This window comes from Mesoplodon bidens, assembly GCF_964165515.1.
Source record: "Mesoplodon bidens genome assembly, chromosome: 10".
Lineage (NCBI taxonomy): Eukaryota > Metazoa > Chordata > Mammalia > Artiodactyla > Ziphiidae > Mesoplodon > Mesoplodon bidens.
Window position 1 is genome coordinate 9,331,290 of NC_138172.1, and position 22,993 is coordinate 9,354,282.

General features: G+C 42.5%; 1 protein-coding gene across 1 annotated transcript in view; it reads right to left on the reverse strand.

Annotated features, from left to right (window-relative positions):
- Nucleotides 1–517: 517 nt before the first annotated feature.
- Nucleotides 518–22,993, reverse strand: part of GRM7 (glutamate metabotropic receptor 7) — a gene marked incomplete at its 3' end in the record, with an annotated part of 813,045 nt that continues 790,569 nt past the window's right edge. The window contains exon 10 of the mRNA XM_081247592.1: nt 518–567. Coding sequence (XP_081103718.1) covers nt 518–567 — 50 coding nt within the window. The remainder of the gene's footprint in view (nt 568–22,993) is intronic.

Genomic DNA, 22,993 nt, shown 5'->3' on the forward strand with positions numbered 1-22,993 from the left:
GTTAATTGTTTTAAGGTTTTCCCAAATATCCTGCCATCTGAGAGGATAGGGTTCTATGGAAAGAGGGCATTCGAAAACAAACAGTGAACTGAGGTACAACATTGGATGGCAAAGTGCAAAAGTCCTCACAAACTGTACAGAAAATTTCAAAACCTTGCAGCCTGGAAGTACAGACATAGAAACACAGGTCAGCCCCAAAACAGTCACTAAGGCTCTCAAAGCTTCACCCTAAAGAGCCTAGCTGGGACTTGAGTCTCAACGCTCCCTTTGGTAGGGAAGGTCCAAAGTTGCAGCCAAGTTGGCAGTGCTGATGCCAGTGACTTATTAAGCCAAGATAAAGTAAAAATATTTCATAAAGCAGCTGTGTAGGACACTTGGATCCTCTATCATTGGTCTCCCAGCCGGGGATGCTCCTCCGGTGATGGGCAGCGGGCAGGACCAAAAGAGTCCTGTGCCAGGTTGGGTGACAAAATAACTGAGAGTCTTCCTCCTCCAGAGTTCCATGGAATGGAAAAGGTTAGATAACCAGGTTATTATAACTGACATACTTCTTTTTTGCAGCAGGGCCTGAAAGACAAATGTGAAAGAGTCAGTCGTGACAATGACTCCATTTGCAAAGGTAGAAGCAGAATTAGATCTATGATGACTTGGGTGCCAGGGCAAGATGGGACAATGCAAATCGTGCTGGATTTCTTTGACTACTTGTAGGATTTTGTCCACTAAAATCTGCTGTGCCCAGCAATTCTCAAACCATCTGGGTTGTCTATTCTGAAATATCTCCAACCTCCTTTTTTTATGGTCCGTACCGTGAATAAATTTATCAGTCCGTGTCATGCTTTCTAATTAGCTCAAAGGACCCACCCATGTTGCAGTAAATTTCCTTTTGTGATCTTCTCCCAGACCTTCTCATAATAAATGGCCTTTGCTTGGCAAAGGTCTGTCCTGGGTCACTGGAATTAATTTAGGTTGGCTACAGATTAGACCAACCAGAGTGCCTTCTCTGGTTCTGATTTACACAATCAAATTACTATAGGTTGACTTTTATAGTGTTCTCATCAGTAAGTTGTAAATGGTAATTTGCAGAATTGTTTCCATCAGGGTTTGAAGCTTACTTAAATCTGCCCAGAATTTCAACATGCACAGGCTACATTTGTTTTTCTTAATGTACACTACTTTCTTTTTCTATTTGATATAGCGATTTCAGGACTCATCTTCACGCACTCCCTCACTTATTCATTTATTTTATTCAGGTATGTGTCAGCCATCTACCATATGGCAGACAAGAGGCAAGGCGCTGGTGAGCAGCTGATGAGTAAATCAGACCCTTTCCTGTCCTTGTGCTGGAAATAAAGACACCAAGATCCCAAGGTACATCCCTGCTTTATGTTTTAGTTCTCTATACCTGCTGTCATGAGACATGCTTTGTGGTTTTGCATCAGCTTCTGTTGGACACAAGATAACCATCATGTAGCATTTACTGATGACTTTACTTACTGTTCTTAGGTTCTAAATTCTGTTGTTCACTTAACACAAACAAGTTGCAAGAATTCTTCCAGAACTCTTTTTTTAAAAAATATATTTATTTATTTATTTGGTTGTGCTGGGTCTTAGTTGCGGCAGGCGGGTGGGATCTAGTTCCCTGACCAGGGATCGAACCCGGGCCCCCTGCATTGGGACCGTGGAGTCTTAACCACTGTGCCACCAGGGAAGTCCCCGGAACTCTTAAGTAGGGATTTCTGTGTGAATTTAGAGGCAGGGAGAAGCCACAGTAACATACTAGGAGAGGGTTTGTATCTGAACTTTGAGAAATGCAGCCAGTATGTTACAGAAGTATATACAACAAGACTGATCTTAGGTTCTGGATTAAATATTGAGACTCTCCTTCTGACAAATTCTGGTTTGAAGATGTAGGCTCATTTCTCTAGTCAATAGTTTGCATTTATTAACTAAAATTAGAATGACAATATTATGTTATTGTATTATTATATCTTATATATATTATAATTATATGAAATTGAGGGTCTTCTGGAAAATCCGTCATGAGACTGGTCACTGTGCGTCCTCAGTTGATAAATGCATGGCTTCATCAATGCCTTGGTCTTCTAAGAAGGTTCTCATCGTTAACACAGCCTTCGTTGTCTTCAATGATATGCTTGGTTTGAGGACATGTAGGAAAACTTTCTAAAGATTTTTTTTTTTTTTTTTACCCTGAAGTCTATTTACAGTGTTGCAGCTAGAGAACCCCAGCTTGACAGTTGCAAGAAATAGTCACAGCATGCCTTGTCAAATGCCAACATAGTAATTATCCTCAGGACAAAGGGGAGAAAAACACAAAACCCAGAAGCTTATCCTGACCTAAATATCTAAGACAACCTCTACTGCATGGTTAATTAAGATTATTTTCTATATAACCATAACTGTCTAGTGAAAAAAAACAAACGTATTTGAAATTCCTCAAACAGTTTACTTTAAAACAGCAATTACTCAGAAAGAATCTTTGTCGAAAGAGTAAGAAACCTAGAAAATATTGTCCATGAATTGCAAATCTGAGCATTTGTTTGCATTAAACTATAATCAAGATGAGGTTATATTAAAAAAAAAACTAGAAGTGATGATAATAACGGGAATTCACTGTTGCTTGGCATGGATTATCTTCTTGTGTTCTCTGGTAACCTTGAGATGAGGGCTGATGATGCTGCATTTGGACTCATGTGACTCAGGGTCTGATTCAGCTCTAGTGCTTACTTGAGATGTGACCTAGACCGGTCCCATGACACTGAACTTCTCTGAGCCTTTGTAAAATAGGTAGAATAATTGTCACCCTGCGGGTTGTTAATGGCACAAAGGTATGAAATATCCTAGTTTCTCATCTGATAACATAATGCATAAATGTATTTTTAAATTACAAAGTTCTGTATAGATGATTAGCCCCAGTGCATGCTTTCTTTGCAGAACAGCTGAGAGACATGGCAGCAAAATGATAATGGAGTTGTGTAAATCCTAGAATGACAATATCTTTCTTTTCCTTTTTTTTTTTTTTTTTTTTAAGAGCAGAGAAAGGTTTACTGCAGGGCCAAGCAGGGAGAACGGGTGGCTCGTGCTCAAAAACCCCGAACTCCTAGAATGACAATTTCTGTACTTTTCAGAGCACTGACCAACGTATTGGAATGTTTATTTTTAAACCATTGTAGCCTTATGAGTAAATAAAATAAGTGTCTGTGGCGTCTGATAGCTCCATTTATTTGAATAGCAATGTAGTTTATGGCCTAGGAAAGAACATTGCTTAGCTCTAAATAGTCGTGCAGTGAAATACTCTCTAAGGAAATAGTCTTTTTATTGTTAAATAGGTACAATTTTTTTCTTTTATAAAATTGTAAAAAGTTGTAAGTTTCAAGGAACAGTAGGAATGTAAGGCATGGTCCCTATTGAATTTTAAAAATTATCTTTATCAGAAGTTCTCAAAGCAAGGGATCTTGAAGAGTTAATGTTTACAGTGAGGCAGTGCTGTGGACACTGGTTTCTGGAATGAATTACTAACACACCCTTGTTAGTTAAGAAAGGTCAGACCTTCCAACTTATTCTTGGTGTTTTGTCAAAATCAAGCTCAATTAACTTCAATGAATTAGTTGTTTTCTCTTTAATTTTCTCTGAGCCTTTTTGTCCCACAAAAATTTTCTCAAAGTGTGTTCTGTGAAGTGCTTGTCACTCAGATTATAGGAAGTGAAGGATAAAAGACAAAATTGGAGAAGAACTTGAGTCTAATGGATATTGTAAGAAACACTGAATTATGGGAAACAGTGAATAAGTAAAATTAAATAGGGCTCTTTTCTGTACTCCATATTTAATTTCTTATTTTTTAAATAACAAGGAATTCTGTAGTTTAGTAACAAAGACTATGTGTTTTCCTGAGCTATTTTAAAAATTTTATATGTGTGTGTAGATATGTACTTATCAAGTGTGTGTGTGTGAAGTGATTCAAACAGCTATAGAAGGTAAACATAATATATCACAGCCTCCAAGATAAGACGTTAACATATTGACATCTTTGCTCCACGTGCCCCTCCATCCGCCCATGGGAAATAAAGCAGAGAGGAAGCCACCCGGGCACCCCCCAGACTTCCCCATCCCCACTGCCCGTCTTCTCCTGCCCCTCCCCCCCACCAAGGCTACCATTCTCATATTGGTCTGGATCCTTCCCAATGTGGTTTCATACCGCTATTGTGTTGTTGCTCATAAACTATAGATAGGCACTGCTTTGTGTTTTTTATTAAATATCCACAAAATGGTATCATTCTGCCCATAGTCATTCGCAAACTGTTTTTCATATAACTTTGTGGTTTTAAGATTTATTTATGTTGATTTGGTCATTGTAGTTACTGTAGAGTTTTCTTTTATCAACACGGAAAAGTTTCTCTAACTCTTTTCTTACTGATGGACTCTACTTTCTGTTTCCAATAACAAACAATGCTAGTGTCTGAAAAACAGCATCAGTTACAGAGTTAGGTAACAAAGCTATAGACCAGGAGAAATTACTTGCTACATATTTAACTGGCAAATGATTGATACCCCAAATTTTTGAAATGTATAAAAGACAACTTAATTTAAAAAGGAAGGAATAAAAAGGTAATTTGTAGTGAAGAAGAACAAATGAAAAATGCTCAACCTCATCAATTTGAAAAATACAAATTAAAATCATAAGAAGATAGTATTTCATGCCCGTATCCTTACAAAATGAAAACGTGTGCTGAGGCCATGAGTTGGTGAGGGTGTGAAGAAGTAGAAATTCTTAGACCACACTGGTGGAAATGTAGATTAGTAAGATCACATGGGAGACATGTCTGGAAGTATCTAGAAAGGTGAAGATAGTCATACCATGGACTCAGCAATTGCCTTAACTGGCTACCTCCTGCTCTTTTCTTGGGTTGTAGTTTCCCAAAGTCACTTTCTCCAGGGAGCCTTTCTTGACCCCCTGAATTCAAGCCAGGTGTCCCTGCTCCTCTTTTGTGGCCTTTCTATTTTTCCTTTGTCATCCTTAACACAACCAGGGTGCATCACTTTTTCTCATGTTTACAACATTAGCTCTCCCAGGACCTTTTCTTCCAACTGCCTTGGGGAGTGTGTAATACATAGTCATTGCTCGATATTTATTACTATATGTAATAATTTATGTATTATTTAGTATGTGTTATTATAGAAGGGCCTCTGCTCTCTGAAGTTCTTGTCAGCTCTACGAGGATCCTATGGGGGAAATAGACCACAAAAAATACGTGGGAACATCATACACTTTGCCATCATTTTCTCTCCTCTCGGTGTCCCTGTGGTGCTATTATGTACAAAGCTAACCATTGTTATAGCTCCTCAGATTTCATTTGTAAGTTAAACCACAGTGCTCTTTTTTCCCACTTCAGCATCCAAGGAGGGCCACAATAGCCCAGCTAAAATTGAGAAATCAATTTTCAATTCTGCCATGAAAGGAGTCAATGAACATTTGTGTTTCTTTAAAAAACCTAATTGGTGCTTTAAGATGTAGAACGTCAAGCACAGGTTTACACCGTTCTTAAAATATGCATTTAAGGCAAATATATAAAGTCTCTGTTTTGAGACAGCTTTCAGCTTAGCCAAGCTAATATCTGGGTAATTTGATTGAGGCTGTATATGTTTTGCCTTGGAAAATAAAGATGCACTGAATTACTGCATCACAGATCTCTGCTTTTTATTATTATGCACTTTGCCTGGGCATTGAAACACTTTTGTGTATTTGCAGTTTCAGTATATGATGGATCCCAGCATTCTGGAGCATATTATGGATGCAGCGCAATGATGCATCCAATATTGAAGCTGTGCGTCAAAGCCCTTCTTAAGGATAATGTTGTAAATAAGGCGATAGTGATAAAATAGTAGCAGAACAGTACTTAGTGATCACAGATGAAAAGCTGGAGCTAAAATCCCAGCCTTACTCTTTTGGGGCATCATCACCTGTTACCAAGAGTTCACAGTGTGCTAGTTGTTTGGCTAAACATCGGTGGCACAAAGCCAGGGAAAGATAGTCTGTATCCTGGAACATTTCCTGGTTCAGTGCAATTCAATACATATTTATTGAGCACCTACTATGTGTCAGACACTGTTATAGGTGGGGCGATATAGCTGTGTTACACTGCGGTGCAGTTCCTCCTTTGATGGCGCTTATATTCTACTACAGGAAGGCAGATCGTTAAAAAAAAAAAAAAAGAAAAGTAGATACAGCCAATTCTTATTATTCATAGTTGCTGTATTCTATGAAGTTGCTGTAAACACTGAATTAGTGAATACTAGACCATTGCTCCTAGGGGAGGCTCACAGGTTCCCGTGAGCCTCAGGTCACAACATTTTTGTCAACCAATCAATATGTGACCTTGTTGTATGTTTGTTTCTGTTTAAAGAAACTTTGTTTAACATCTAGTGTTGATTCATTACTGTTGAACTCATTGTCAGTAGGACTACAACGCATGCCTGAACAAAGCTTATCTCACGTGTGTCCTTTTCTCTGTAAGGCACATCATACCCACCCTGCACTTAAGCAACACTAGACAGCACTCTGCCCAGTGTAAAATCACCCAAAGAAGTACAAAAATGTGAAATACAGGTATTAAGTAGACTGCAAAAACACACATTTTTTTGCACATGAGAGCTGAAACCCTTGTCGGCCTGAGCTTAGAATGTGTACATCCAGTGACAAATATGCTCTACATATGTCCACAGACAATTGCCAGAAAACACCACAGTGTTGGTTTTGGTGATACAAATCAGTCTTAGTGGGTAGGTGAGTTTGCAAATTGGGAACCCATGAATAATGAGGATCAACAAATGATGATGTCAGATGATCTCAGACTCCTGGGGAAAGGCTGCCGAAGGGGACAGAGAGGGATTGGGCAAAGGTCGCTGTCCTCAAAAAGGTGGCAGTTGAGGTTCAAAGGGGGATGTCATTTGAGCAGAGTTTGGAAGGAGATGAGAGAGAAGCTGTGCAGAACTTGGATCACAGAGCGAAGGCAGGTGCAAAGCCCCGAGGCGAGGCTGGCAGCTGACAGGCCGGGATGCTGGACAAAGAGAGTGAGCGGAAAGGTGCGCGGAGAACTCCAGCCCTGGCAGGAGGTGGTATCACTAACATGCGCACAGAGGAAGTGTGGAAAATCGTGCCTGAGGCCCTCAGGAGAGGTTTCAAAGTAAAGGGAATATGGAATCGTGCTTGAGCAGTGAATTGGAGACACTTCCCTGCCTGGGGACATGGGGGTCAGGGCACAGGTGTTGAACATTCCACCTGGAGGGTACCACGTTAGCTTTTGCTGTGAAGAAGCTGAGGGTTTAGAGAGAATAGCAAAAAGTTTGAAGAGTTCGGCCTGTACAGGGCTCATGCAGAGAAGAAAGAATGCCCGAAGAGATGGCAAGGGTATTTTATTCTGCATATAAGGTTCTGGATATTAGGATGAACTATGAGAATTCAGTGCCAATGTTTGAAAGAAGGAGAGAGGGTTCCAACAGTAGCCTGAAGGATGGATTGGAAATGGGGTAGAGGTAGAGGATGGGAAGTGCAGGAAGGGAGATCAGCTTGGAGGTGATGGAGTGATTAGGATTGTGTTTGTGTTAGGTGGAATTCCAGGACAGTGCTACAGTGGGGTTCTTGATGAGGAAGCATCTCCTGGGGCCACGTTTGCCCTCACCACCACCATGCTCTCTTGGGGATGAGAACATAAGCAAGAGCCTTCTTGGCCATTGTCATGGGGAAGCATCCTTGAGACCTGAGCTATATTGTTCTTTTGTTTGGTTTTTAATTTGGGAGGGACTGTGTGTGACATGGCAGTCAAGTTCTGTTGAGTTTGGTTCAACTGACTCTTGTTTTGTGGCCGCAGATCATAGAGGACCAGTGGGCTCAAAGGAGAGGAAACCAGAGAAGACTCCTGACCTAGGCAGAGAAAAGAGATGAAGGAAACCTGAACTTTCCTTCCTTTCTTGGAATCCAGCTGAGCTTAACTTTGTGGGCAAAAGACAGGGCTTGAGAACTGAAGCTCTGTCCCGAGATAAAGATGGCTAGAGTATCCCAAGGACTGTATATTTGTGGGTCCTGGCTTTGGAAGATGGAAGGATTAGATTCTACGACAGGTAATAGAAATTAGGCGAAGCTTCACTTCACAACAACTATACAGCAGATGTCTACTAAGTGTTAAATACTAGTTGCTGGGGATACAGAGGGAATAAGACCTTCCCCCGTCCTCAAGGAGCTCTTGGTCTAATAGGCCAGATTCCCATAACTATGTATGTACACATACATATATAACAAAAAAAATGTAGGATGATAAGTCTTTGGTTTGAAATTAGTTGAAACTAATGACAGGGATCCTACTCATGTGTCTGTCTGACAGTCCTTAAAGCTTCTCCCTTCGGCTTTATGCTTTCTGCCAGGATTTTTTCTCCTTCCTTCTGAGATAAATGCAAAGTGGTGAGCAGCCTGGTATTCCTGGCCCGATCTGTTTCCTGGAGCATGAAAGCCCTCTGATCTTCATAGCTATAGGGCAGTTCTTCTCGTCACCCAGTCAAAGGCAACGGGAGAGTTGTTTATCATAGAGAATGGTCAGGAGTAATCACAACTATTAGTTGAAGGAAGAGAAAAGAGACTTTGTATTCAGATAAAAGGTGGATGGAACAGACCCCTAACCATTTCATGCCTGAGTAGAGACAGGGGCTTCTTTTTTTTTTTTTTTTTTTTTTTTTTTTTAATTAGTTTCTGCTTTATAACAAAGTGAATCAGTCATACATATACATCTGTTCCCACATCCAGAGACAGGGGCTTCTATTGAAGAAACTGAAGGAGAGCCCCAGAAACTGCTCGTGGCTGGGGTCTAATGTTAGCGAGCCTGCTTCTCTCACTCTGGGCTTCCGTTTCCAATCACAACCACACAACCTGTGCTTGACGATACTCCTTCCATATTTTCCACCTTCATTGTTATCTACAGCAGTGCTTTCCTCCTTTTTTCTTATACACATTGCAAATCTGTTACTGTATTTTGTGTAGGGTGGATTGAGATTGGCATTGAAGGTTAACCCCTTTGATGCCAATCTCAATATTAGGTTCAAGGTGTTTAAGATTATTTAACAATCCCTAGGGAGATCTATCAAATTCTTTTTTTTTTTTTTTTTTTTTTTTTTTGAGTTACGCGGGCCTCTCACTGCTGTGGCCTCTCCCGTTGAGGAGCACAGGCTCCGGGTATCAAATTCCTAATTTTAAATTGACGGTTGACAGTCTTTCCTTCAGTGTATTCTGTTTGCCCTGAGGCTGTGTAATGGACCTGTCCACAGTGCCTGTTCCTCTTTGAACTCTTGGTCAGGTGACTTGGGATATCACGTGATGGATTCTAATAGGAGACTGGAATTCCCATTACTAGAATTCAGCAGGGGTTTGCGGAAGTGCGCACTTACCTGGATTCAAGGCACTGGGTCTGGAGAGATTTGATGGGGAAGTTCAGGGTTGCCGTGTATGGGGGGGATAAAGAGACTGAAGCTAGGAGACTGGGGACTGAGTGTTGAGTGCTGTTAGAGGGTTACATTGAAGTTGCTTAGACGTGGTAATGAGATCACGGTAAAGTTGGAGAATGTCTGCCTTCTGTGATGAACTGAAATATTTTGGAGTAATGTCTTGTGGTATCTGATATAACTGACTTTCAAATGGCTCAAGTCAAAAACACACAGATATATATGAATCCAATATAGTAAAATATTAACAGTGAGTATCTCAGTGGTGGCTTATACCACTACTCTTTCTACTTTTCTGAATGTTTGAAAAGTTTCACATCCGAAGTGAAATGTATGCTTCACAACTTTGCTGTGAAGTTGCCCTACCTTTATCTCATAATATCTGCCACCAAGAAGTAATACTCTCCAGGCAGTCATGTATCTCAGAGAAGAGATAAAAAAGAATTGCAGTACTTTCTGTGGCCTGGTGTAGAACTCTGACCATCCTAATTCAAGAGTGACCATCAGAATACCCACCAGAGTAAAAGGCAAAGGAGTGGGAAGATTTAAGGACCCAAGAAATACAGGGATAACCACTAGTCAGCTGTATGACCTTGGGCAAGATACTTTAATCTCTCTGTGCCTCAGTTTCCTCATCTAGAAAATGGACATAATAATCGCATCAATCTCTAGGGTCCTTAGGAAGATTAAATGAGTTAATATATGTAAGACACTTAGAATGGGGCTGGGTATAATTTTACTCAATATATGTGGCTATGATTAGTCTTCCCTCTGGATGCACTTGGAGAATCTCTGTCACACTCATCACACTGACTCGTGTGCGCATATGCTTTTCCCTTGGAAGAAAGAGTTCCTTCCAAAGCAGAAGGTCAGGCTGCCTGTACAGGGAAACTAAATTAGTGGTTTGATTTTTGGATTCTGTTAGGTGTCAGCAACGGTCCTTGAGGAGGTTTAAGGAGTTGTCAGAGCACCTAGTGCATTTCATCCGTTCACTGGAGAAGGAATCTGTCAAGTCATTGTCAACATGTTTCCACTCCCATCCGGTTGCACTGCCATCATTAGCTAGCATTTCATCTCTGCAGAAGTGTGATACTGAAATCTTGCACTTTGAGGGGTTGTATCGGTCAGCTGGAGGCAAAGGGGGAAGCTGGAGCTCGGTGTTTTCTGTTACGGCAAAACTGACAGGTTCTTACTGTACTGACAGACTTGTACACGTAATCAATGGCCGCCGCTACTCCCACACACAATCCATGTCATCTTCGTGCAATATCGGAACTGGTACTCGTTGATTCTAGGGATGCTTATGGTAGCCCCGTTAGACATTGGAAAGGGGATAGTTTGGAATAGCTACTTAAAGATAACTTGCTTAATAAGTGTAATGGTTAATATCTGTAGAGTGCTTGCCGTGCCTAGACATGGAACCAAGCATTATAGACAGATCATCTCATCAGTGGTCTGAGAAGATGCTTTCATTCTCCCCATTTTGCAGATGGGGAAAGAGAGGCACAGAGAGGTTAAGTGTGACTCCCAAGACCACAGAGCTGGATGAGCCAGGCCATTTGGCTCCAGAGTCCACGTCTGTACCACTGTGAACCCCTTCTTTTAATAGGCTTTGAGCTAGCTCATGTACTTCTAGAAATTTCTAGAAAATGGAAGTACTATAAAGCAAGAGAGGGGAGAAAATGAGTGAGCAGGGTTTAATGACCTATAAAGTCCTTCCTGGTGGCCTGCTCTAGCATCCCTCTGATGCCCCAGTAAGTGAGAACTGAGAAAATGTAGTAGTGGGTTTTGAAAGGTGGAGAGCAGAGTTCTGTTCATAGTGGGTAGAATTTGCTCTTCTGAACACCCTTCTCCTTTCTCCCTGCCTCTGAGAAAGCTCACACCTGGAAATAGAATCTCATTTCTGTCCAGCACTGAGGCCTCTCCCTTCCAGCTGCTGATGAGCCATTGTACCTGGCAAGCTACAGGTTGCCAACCGATGTCCAGAAACGAGTGTATATCAGTTCTCAATGGGACAAGAATTTGCTATATCTTGGGCCCTTGGATTTGAATCCAGGTTTCCGTTTAGCTTGCCATAAGTTCTGCATTTGGACAATCTATGCATTGCTTCTCCAAAGACCAATTCAGGTAGGTGATGGATTGAAACATCCGTGGTAGGAGAATCCTTTGGCTGAATGGCTGACTCTTTTCGGTCTCTCAGGGGAAATAAATACACCAGCAGTTTCCAGACCTTCCATCCCTGTCTGTAGAATTCTCCAGTCAACCTGATTTTACCTTTCCAAATCTGCAGTCAGCAAGAGGGTTGTGCTTTGCCTCTGTCTACTGGCAAAGACATTAGTCTGATTTCAACTTCTTTTTTTAAGATCCAAGTTTTGGAAGTATTTTCTATACAATTTTTCTGATGATTTCAAAATGAAAATTCAAATTGGCCCACCTATAGTTCGTCCATTTTTAGATGGGGAAGAGGAAACCAGTCAGCAATCAGCATTTTGAAAAGAGGGAAGGAAAAGAACGATCCATTTTCAAGAAATTAAGAGAATTCCAGGAAGATATCCAATATTCTAAATTTCCACACTTGCAGTCTTTCTGTGGTTAGCACCAGCAGCCTGAAAAATGAACCCAAGGCCATTTCAGAACTCCCATCTGAGCAAAAAAGATTAAATCATGCTCAGCACGCTTCACCAAATAAACAGAGTGAGGTGATTTATTTTTGAAAATAAGAATTTCCACGGTAAGGAATGAAACAAAGAGAGTTTATCAGGTAACCCAAAGTCAACCAGAAAATTCAATTTGCCTTGAGCACCCGATTTCCCTTGCTCACTACTTAATCAGAGTGTTGCTAAATCAGTTTGAACTCACTCACTCACTTTTCAACCGGCGGTTTTGGTGTCCTGTAAATACAGCCCAAATATCAATTTCTGTAACAGAGCCGACCGTAAAAATAAAATCATTCAACCCACGGGATTAGGGTGTCCAAGTGAACTATATTGTGTATTCAACTTGGACTGGGGCTATTAATGTCTTTCCATTTTGGTGTCCTCGGCAGTCAGTGAGCAAACCCAGGCAATCACAGCTCTTTCCGTGCCCTATATTGCCTTTTACAGAAAACCCTACAGATGCTTTCTACTTCTTAATATATGCCCCAGGCTTTGAGATGTTGACCCGTAAAGTACTAACTATTAGTATTACTTTCGTGGGAAATGGTACTGGATAATGGTCGATTTCCAGACCCTCATTCATATTCTGAAAAGTAGTATTTTCTCTGTGGGCAGAAGAAATGGAAATGAGGGCAATAAATGTATCCCAGACCTTGGGTAGTCACGGCATGAGCGTGGGGAATTGCTGGCCAAAGGAGTAGGTGTTTTAGAACGGACCATAAAAAGGAGACAGCTTGTGTGTCGTTAGCGAGATGCAAATGGGCGGGAGGTATGTCCATCCTGCGTGTCTCTCAATTAGGAAACCATTCCCCTACAGCATGTTGGAAATCTCTCTATTGGCCAAAGTTCCAGACTTTGGAACCAGACTTCGGGGTTTTTCCGATACTCTGGCATGCAGCACACAGGATGGATTCCTTGGAAGGGGAGGGTCTGGTGGTACAAAGGAAGGTACTAGTCAGGAATTCAGGGGGGAGGAGTAACACTGCAGAGGGGAACCTGGCCTAGGGGAGGGCACTGAGTTCCTGCAGTTCCTTTGTAGGAGGAGGTAGAAATAGCAAAAGGAGGAAAGGACACGCACGCGCACACACGCGCACACACACGCAGATAAAGTGTAGTGGGAGGTGAAGAAAAATGGAGAAACAAATGATTTAAAAATTAAAAGAGGGCTGAATTTGTAATCTCTGAGTTATATCTTCCTTCTCTCTGTGTATGCAGCATGTCTATGAGGGACATGGTAATAAATGAGACTCTGGAAGCGGACTGGGAGTCTGAATCCCTGCACTGCCACTTACTGTGTGACCTTGGGTAGGCTGGTTAACCCCTCTGTGCTTTAGTTTACTTAACCGTTCTCTGTGAATACCAGTAGAAGCTATTCATTGAGGGGTTCTGAGGACTCAGTAACACTGACACTTCGGCATCATTTCATAAGCACTTGCTCTTATTATGACGTCAGTTCCTGATGAACATTCACGTGGCCTTCTGTCTCCTGTGTTGCTTTGCTTTGTCAGAGACACAGTGGGAGACAAGGTATAGAAATAAATTATTTCAATTTTAAGAGAAGTGCTACCCATTTAATAGGAATGGTGTGATGAATTCCTTTGTAAACTCATTTTGGAGCCATAAGGGGTTCCGACGTTTGGGTTTGCTTACCAAGGGACTGTATATTTGGGTTCTGGACGGCTCTTTGCTTGTATTCTCAACCTTTGGCATGTGTGGTGTTTGACTTTGCAAGTTAAGCCACAGTGTGGTGTTGGCTTTTCTGGCTTGGGCAGCTGAAGAGCATCTCTGGAGCATCCTCCCCACAGAAGCTCTGAGGGTCATGTGTTGTTAGAGCAACTTGAACGTTTATTGAGATTTAACAGGAAACAGTTTACGGAGCCCCGAGCTGGTGGGTTTGGCCTCTGTAAGTGGCCCTAGGATCCTCTCCATTCCATCTCAACGCCACCAACCTCCCAAGGAAGTTTGGTACCATTTCTAGGTCTTGCATAGACCCACAACCCAAGGGGTAGAGCTTCCAGAGGTTATTAGAAAGATCAGGCTCTTGAGAGTGTGGCAGTTTTGATTTTTGTCTTCCCACAAGCCCAGAGGTGGGAGCCCAGGGCCAACTTCCTTCTTCTGTGGCTTCTCTTACTCTTCCTCCACGTGGCCCAGAGAAACCAGACCAGGGGCTGCTGCCGAGGGTGAACAGGGGAGCTAGTTCTTTGAAGAAGCACCTCACTGTCTTGTGCTTTCCCCACCTCCAGCTTTTTTTTTTTTTTTTTTTTTTTGCGGTACGCGGGCCTCTCACTGTTGTGGCCTCTCCCGTTGCGGAGCACAGGCTCCGGATGCGCAGGCCCAGCCGCTCCATGGCATGTGGGATCCTCCCGGACCGGGGCACGAACCCGTGTCCCCTGTATCGGCAGGCGGACCCTCAACCACTGCGCCACCAGGGAAGCCCTCCGCCTCCAGCTTTGACAAAAGGAATTTTCCATGTGCTGTGACCTCAGTTTGAACATAAGGGTTGATGATAAAGACCCAGTTAAGAGTAAGCAATCTGTTGCCCTGCTGTTCTGGTAAGCTCTACACACAGATTGTCCTTAGGGACGTTGCAGGGAATCCAGCTGACGATCATGTCGCCTCCATCTTTGTCACCAGCCATCACCCCTTTTTCATTCAAAGATAAGGAAAATATTCTCCCTGCTCTGAAAGATTTTATTGTCTGTCTGTAATCTTTAATCCTTCTTATTTAATCATGGTCAACTAAGTCATTATCCCTGCAGCGAAAATAGTATTGTCTTGTTACAGTCCCTTAAGTTGAATAGCATGCAATGCCATCTCTGAGTACCCGTAATACTGACACTGAATGTGTGGTGTATCAGGCTCTGAGAACATTAAGATGCCTCCTTGGAAGTGGGTATTGACCATATTTAATGTGCTGGAATCACTCAGCGGATATAGCCACTTAACTACTTTAGTAAATTACGTCATGGTTCTCCATAAGACTCGTCCACCTAAGGAAGTATATTTACTGCCACACAAAGCAGTTGGGTCACAAGTAACGCTTACAGCTGAAGCAATTTATGTATATATTCAGAATTGCTTAGACACTTCCCAAAAGATTTCAAAGGAAGGGTATGTGGTATTTTTCTAATTCCTTTAGGTAGAGATTCATTGTCTACCTGTCCCCTCCCCCACCCCCGCTGCCCCTAAACACAGTTTCTTTTAGCTTACAAGGAACTTTTTTTTAAAGAAACAGCCTTCTTGTAAACGTCTTTTAAATTTGAAAACATTTTTTCTCAAAAAGATTATATAAATTAGTACGAAAAATACAGAAAGGAAACGACAGGATTGACCACAAAACAAATGAATAAAAAGCAGAATCAGCACTTAAAGCCACAGTAATTGATGCATAGTATGAATTCCAGTCAAGTTCTGGTCAATCCGCTAGCTGTTGGGGTTTAAATACTGAACGTACATGTTCTACTGCTCCAGTCCTTAGGAAATTCAGAATACCACAGTCGGGGAGGGGTTGGTACGTGATATCCATTTACTTAACCGTAAACCAGTTTTAGCTGAAACAAGTTCTGTTCCCAATAAAGTGGAACAAGGAACCAGCATATTGGAAATCATACTGTCTCTAATTTTTAGGTGATCTATGTTTGTTAGGGCCGTGTGTGTAAACTTCTACAATTGAGAGTATCAGCTTAATCCATGGAAAAAGTGTCCAGTCTCTACAGATTGGATGTGAAGCACTTTGACCCTTGAATATCCAGATCAAACTTGGCTCAGATGTTGGTAGAGAGGGTTGCAAAATTCCCTGTTGGGCCATTCAGTGACAATCCCTTTAAAACCCACAGAAGCAGAAGGAGAGAGAAAGGAATCATTTCTCTCTGAAAAGGAAAGGCATGTTTGTGGTCCTGGGAGAGCCTTGAATGCCCATGTTTTTGGCAAGGAGAAGCTTGGGTTCAGCCATTGCTTTGGCTGGGAATAGAAGCCGCCAGCTGGGTGGCTGTTCATCTGCTGTTGGCTTGGACCCAAGATCGATGTAGCATTTTTCCACCTGCAAGTCGTCGTTGGTGGGAGCAAAGCCGTGCGCCAACACCATCACCTCCACTGGATGATGTTAGCTGTGGCTTGTGATGTGTCTCTTTGGACTTGGGAATAAATGGACTTAGTTATAGCCTTTCAGGATCCAACCAGTTCTTCAGCAGAGGAGTTTCTGCACAGAGGGAATGATGTGTTGGTGACCCTTGGCTGGTGCAACCAGACTGCAGAGTAGATACTCAAGTCAGCATGAGGCAGATTGGGAGAGCAGACTGGTGCCAAAGTGCCCTTTTCAAACTCTGATGTGCCTGTGAATCACCTGGAGATCTTGTTAGACTGTAGATTCTGACCCAGTTAATCTGGGATGGAGCCGAAGCTTATGCATTTCTAACAAGCCCCAGGCGATGCTGCTGTTGCTGACCCACTGACCAGACGTTGACTCTAGCAAAGCATCAGAGACATTTCTGGAAATGTACATCCCTGTCAAGTTCTGTATATCACACCTGACCTTGATGGCACACACAATTAGAAGGAGAACTGGCACTTTACACGAGACTATGCAAATCATCAAAGTTGGTAGAACAGAAACGGACCCAGGTCGGATTTCGATCTTCCGTTTGAGATACCCGAATGGTTGCCGCAGTTCTCTATTCTTTGCTAGAGAGGTTTAAAGAGAATCTGTGCAAGCCTCCTGTCCCCAAGTCTCCTTTGTATCATAAAGTATTCAGAATAAGTCCAGGCTTTCTGGATGGCGCAGATTGGTGGAGGGTTTTGTTTTGCATCCCGGCTTCATTCACTAGATAACCTTGGCAATACACGCTCATTAAAATGAGACTCAGAAATACAGAAATGCGTGCTTAGATGAGATTGGTTTCACCTGCCTTCCAATTCTGCATCACAAGACTGACAACAGAGGCTCCCTCTGCTTAGTTCCAGGGGGAAAAAAAGGAAATATTGGGCATGGTTTTCAGAAATGCCCTTCTTTGTGTCCAGATCAGCTTCTTGACCAAGTTCACTTCCCAGGACCTAGGCAGTGGAGGGGGGTGGCTCAAGAAAACCCACAACCAAGGAAGCAGCGTCCATGGCCCATTCTACTACCCACACCACCTAGGCACAAACTCCATTCTGATAGTTTTCTTTCTTGAACAGTTTGGATAATCATGATGCCCTTGTCATGCATTATTCTGGGAACTTTATTTGTCTCCAGTCCTGAAACTATTCTATTCTCTGCACCAGCTCTTGTTTTTGCTATTTTACATGTAAGAAAACAGCAGTTCAGATCAGGTAACTCTTTCAAGGCCACAGAGGAAATGAGAAGTCGAGATGGAATTCACATTTGTAAGTGCTCCAGAGCACTTACTAAACTCTTCATGGCCACTTGGGCTCCACAGGGGTGCATGTTAATGGGTTGAGTTGTGTCCTCACAAAAAGATACATTAAGTCCTAACTCCCAGTACCTGTAAACGTGACCTCACTGGAAATAGGGTCTTTGTGAGGGAGGATCCAAGAGAGAGAATGGGTGAGAGAGGGAGGGAGAGGTAGAAAAAAGATGGGGGGACAAGGAGGTGGTGGTGTCCTAACAATAGACCTTTATGCTGAGTTCAGCCCAGGGGGTCACCGATGTGGGGCTTCAGCCCAATGTATCTGATAAATGGTATCAAGTCTAAACATTCCATAAGTACTATTTCATATAATACACACACACACACACACACACACACACACAGTGAGAAAGATGTCTTCCATTGTTTTCATTTTATAAATGTGAAAATCAAGGCCTAGAGAGGATAACTTGCCCCAAGCCACCAGGTAGTAGAAAATGGAGCCCGGAGTCCCATCTGTCTGATGCTTCCGTCTCCTGTCCCCGTGTGGTGGGCAGGAAGGCTTGTCCGCTTGGGGAGACTGAGGCTCTCCTGCAGAGCCCATTAAGTCAGAGACAGGAGCTCTGGATACTGTGTGGTCTCCTAGGACTTGATCATATGTCAGCAGGATAGAAATGCTCATTTTAAGAAAGTCACTAACTGCCAAAGGCTTGAAATCTTCCCATGCAACTGCTCTGTTACTTAGTTATCATGTAACTCATGTAGTTGCAGAAAGAGCAGGAAGTAGATGGGCTGTTTCTGTTCTCACTGTTTTAATAACATATTAAAAAAATCTTGGAATGACTTGCCAGTTTATGCTTTGGTCTTAGTTGTGGCACGTGGGATCTTTCATTGTGGTGCACGGGCTTCTCTCTAGCTGTGTCCTCTGGGTTTTCTCTTCTCTAGTGTGGCGTGCGGGCTCCAGAGCACGTGGGCCCCCTAGCTGAGGCGTGCGAGCTCGGTAGTTGTGGCACATGGGCTTAGTTACTCCCCAGCATGTGGGATCTTAGTTCCCTGACTAGGGATGGAACCCGCATCCCTTGCATTGGAAGGCGGATTCTTTACCACAGGACCACCAGGGAAGTCCCCATACCACACTCTTGACAGCACCCTTAGAAGAGACGACTGTTACAAGTTCTGCTTCTACCTAAAACTCTGCCCTCATTCCCTTCCACACACCCACTCCCTCTTTACAGTAGCCCTCTTGCCATTCTGGGGCCTGCCAAACTTGTACCTTCTGCAGGGCCTTTGCACTTGCTATATGCTCACTGTACACTTGCTTCCTTGAATGTCTTCCCAGAGATCTTTGCATGGCTGGTACCTTCTCATCATTCAGCCTCATCTCCAGTGTCACTTCCTCAGGGACATCTTAACTAAAATAGCAGGACTTCCCTGGTGGCACGGCGGTTAAGAATCCACCTGCCAATGCAGGGGACACGGGTTCGAGCCCTGGTCTGGGAAGATCCCACATGCCGGAGAGCAACTAAGCCCGTGCGCCACAACTACTGAGCCTGCACCCTGGAGCCCGCGAGCCACAACTACTGAAGCCCGCGTGCCTAGAGCCCATGCTCTGCAACAAGAGAAGCCACAGCAATGAGAAGCCCGCGCACCGCAACAAAGAGTAGCTCCCGCTCGCCACAACTAGAGAAAGCCCGTGTGCAGCAACGAAGACCCAACGCAGCCAACAATAGAAATAGAAATAAATAAATTTATAACTAAAATAGCAACCCCTACCCACACTATCTCCATATGCTGCCCTAATGATTTTCTGCAAACATATCCTTTATTTGCCTCTCATTTCCACTAAAACAGAAGCCCCGCATGGGTAAGGATTTTTCATAGATGCCGTTGTGCCCAAAACTTAGGAAACACTCACCAAAGATGTCTTGTGTGAGTAAATGAAATTGGGCAACCACAACAATAATGACAAAAAAAATGTGAGAAAGACAGGAACAGGGCAATGGGGATGAATAGGAAGGACATTCCAGTCTTAGATCAGATAAATGCTTGGAAAACATGACAGTAAGGAGAGCACTGAAGCCACGATAAGGCTCAGGTTGAAACACATGAAGAAGGAGGATTCTTGGCAGAGAGAGTAGTACCTTTGAGGGACTAAATATTGTTCAGCGTGAATGGGGGAGATGATGATGTTGGGAGTTGGGAGAGATGAGGGTGAGATCATGTAAGGGTTTTGCCCCCCAAGATGATGAGGCTGAACAAACACATCCTACACAGTGGACAGAAGCCTGAGCCAAGGGAAGGAAAAGGGCCCAGGATCTTCTGATACGTGTTGCTTATCTAGCAGGACCAACACCCCAGCTGCCCTCCCCCCTGTCATTTTAGATGCTGTCTGGTCTGGAATATTCAGTTGTGCTCAGGTTTATCCCTTGGGTCTGCGGCTCTGGTTGGCATCCTGAATTACTCCTTGTGGCACCATCTGGCAAGGACCCAGGAACATGAGTGACAAGGCAAAACAAGGCACCCTGAAATTACCTGTAATGAAAATGACTGGTAATCTCCAGCGATTACTGTGTCTGTGAGTGACAGGGGTGCACTTTGTGCAAAACCTTTTGCTGCAGCAAAATGGGTCCCGGGAGGTTTTCAAGTTTGAGAGTCTTTTTTTTTTTTTTTTTAATGAAAATAGCTTCAGATCTTTGGCATCTTGCATTCTTTTGCCCAGATAATGAGGGTGATTATGGTTATTTAAATGTACTTTATAAGGAGATACACTGAACCTCTTTTAAAAATGTACACCCAAGTTAGAATGAATGCAGTAGCATGATTCTTATACTACAGCACAGTGGGTCAGCATTTAGAATCCAGAGGTCCCTTCCCAGGGTCTGTCTGGATTCTTAGAACACACACAGGTCACAGAGAAAAAGGGAGCTTGGGTCAGGCAGAAGGGAGCAGCAATGTGCATCCAAAGGCTGGAATATGGGTAGTGAAAGTAGGACCCAGGATAGTCTGCTGGTCCACCTGCATTGACCTATTTACTGCCGTCTATGGATGCCAGCTCCCTGTTGTGAAGAAAAGGGGTTCAGAAATCATAGGGAGAACCCCACAGACTAAGTTTCTCCAAACCAATGCAGGGAGTTTGAGAAACACTGAGCTGCTTACTGAAAGCAGAAATTTTCAAACTTGTTTCGATCCCAACTTGAATGAATCCTACTTGGGAAGCCAAAATATATACCAGAGGATGGAGCAGTTGCTCTGGTTGATACAGAGGGGAGGGGCCCACACAGCAGCCTCCACCCCCTTAGTCGCTGGGCTACTTCCTGATGGCTCTGTGCCATTTTGAGAATATATTTTGCAGTGTTAAAATTAGATGTAGTTTTAAATTATATATTATATATAATATAATTTATAATATATAATTAAATATATAATACATAATATTTATATTTTTATATTGATATATAAATTATGTGTAATTTTTTTTTCCTGAAAAAGAAAGCTTAACCTAATGCACTTCGACTAAGGCACACCTTGCCCCAGGTACCTTCTTGGGTCCATCGCAGGTTGCTCAATGAGCTGGGGGATATTGTCCAACCCTAGGACATCAGGTGTCATAAAAATGAATGTTTTCCAACCTCCATTACTGACCTCAAACTCTCCATCCCAACTATGTCTGTCCCTCTCCCAGGCAAATTCCTTTGCTCCTGTGAATGAGGGTTTTGGGCTAGCCGTCCATACTCTGTCAACTTCCCATTCCTGTATCTATCAGCATAAATGGACCATGCTATTTCCTTTCCCTCTGTCTTACCCTACAGACCATACCCTTCCACCCTGTCAACTCCTGGTCAGTCTTTGAGACTCAAATCCAGTGTCGCCTCTTCCTGGAATCCCTCTCTTGTTTCCCTGGGCAACGTTAGGTCTCTTCTCTGCCCCTGTAGCACTTTGTGCTTTCCGTACAATCAGACATTCTACTGCCTTGTTGATTTGTAGCCATATTTGCTTACTATCTGTACAATTACTTGTTCACTGCTTTCCACATATCAAGTTTAAATAATTCACTTAAAAAAAAAAACCCTAGATAACAATATACCTAAAAGCGTGTTCTAACATTAAACAACAAACAAACAAAGAGCTCTGAAACCAGAACTAGATATGTGTTGGGATTGAAGGTTAAAAAAAAAAAAAAAAACAATCATTAATCAGAGATTTGGTGAGGCAAGTATAATGACAGAAGAAACTGTAAAATCCTATAATTCTGTGAAATTAACCAAGATAAATGCTCCCTGAGATTCCCAATTTTACAAACACCCCGAACTTCCCTTTTCTGAATTGGGAATTCATTAACAAGCTTGCTTTACAGAGCGTAGAAAATAAGGCAGATTGAAACCTTTACAGTGATATGTTCTATTGTGGTGTTAACCAGGACTGAACCCTGCAGAGAACAAAGTTGCGTGGCAAGAGGGTCAAACCAGATGCATACAGCACAGGAACCCCCAGTCAGAGGCCACTTATAATGGTTCTATCTTAGAGAGCCTATAAGGAATGGAAAAGATAAAGGGAACTCAGAATTTCTGGGGCAGAGATAGCAAGAGTCAAAGTAGTTCCTGGGAATGCTTTGGAGGAATCTGGCCTAAATTTTTGGAAATTTCTGGTGACCATAATGGTTCCACCATCTGCTGCTATCTTTTAAGTAACATTTTCATCCTTCTTTAAAATTGATGGCTTCAATTTAAAAAAAAAAAAAGGGTGGAGTATCAGTGACTATGCCAACTTACCATGGTGTTTGTGATTTTTGCACCGTCATTTACACATTACGTTATGTCAGTCTCCATGGAAACTGCTAGACTTTATTGAGCGGCAGACTGTCTGCAGTAATGGTGCAAAACAGGAAACCATCCTGTCTCTGTTTCCTTGTGTTTTTTCATCAGCTATATGAAGGGAAGATCTTAGAATCTGGCCCATTAACTGTAAGAAATGACTAAACCAAGAAACTCAGGATTTGGAGAAAGATGAAAATGCTGAAATGGGGACTAACTTCCCCTTTGGGCAATTTCAAAAAATGTACTTTTCCCTAGTTGACCACAGGAAGTAGGATTTTGAGGCCAGTAGGAGAAAACAGAGAAATTCTTAGAAGAAGCTTTCTATCTTTAATGATAACAAAACTAGTTCTGGGTGAGGTAGGATCTAACCTTGGTTCATATAATCTACTTTTTATAAGAAAAAGAGCATATTTCTACAAGCCTATCCTCCCATTTCAATGCAGTATTAACTTGAACTCCATTTCTACTGCTAGTGGCATTAATCATCAGTTTTTGATGTTATTGACATATTATATAGTAAAGAATTTAACCTTTCCCAAAAAAGAGGTCCGACCTTTTGTTCTCAGCTCCTGGGATGTAATCTTTGTTTGCCTGGATGCCTCAAGCGAGCCAGATAGTAACAATGTGATGTGATTTAGGGTTGGGGCTTTGGGTCATGTGGTATCAGTTGACCTGG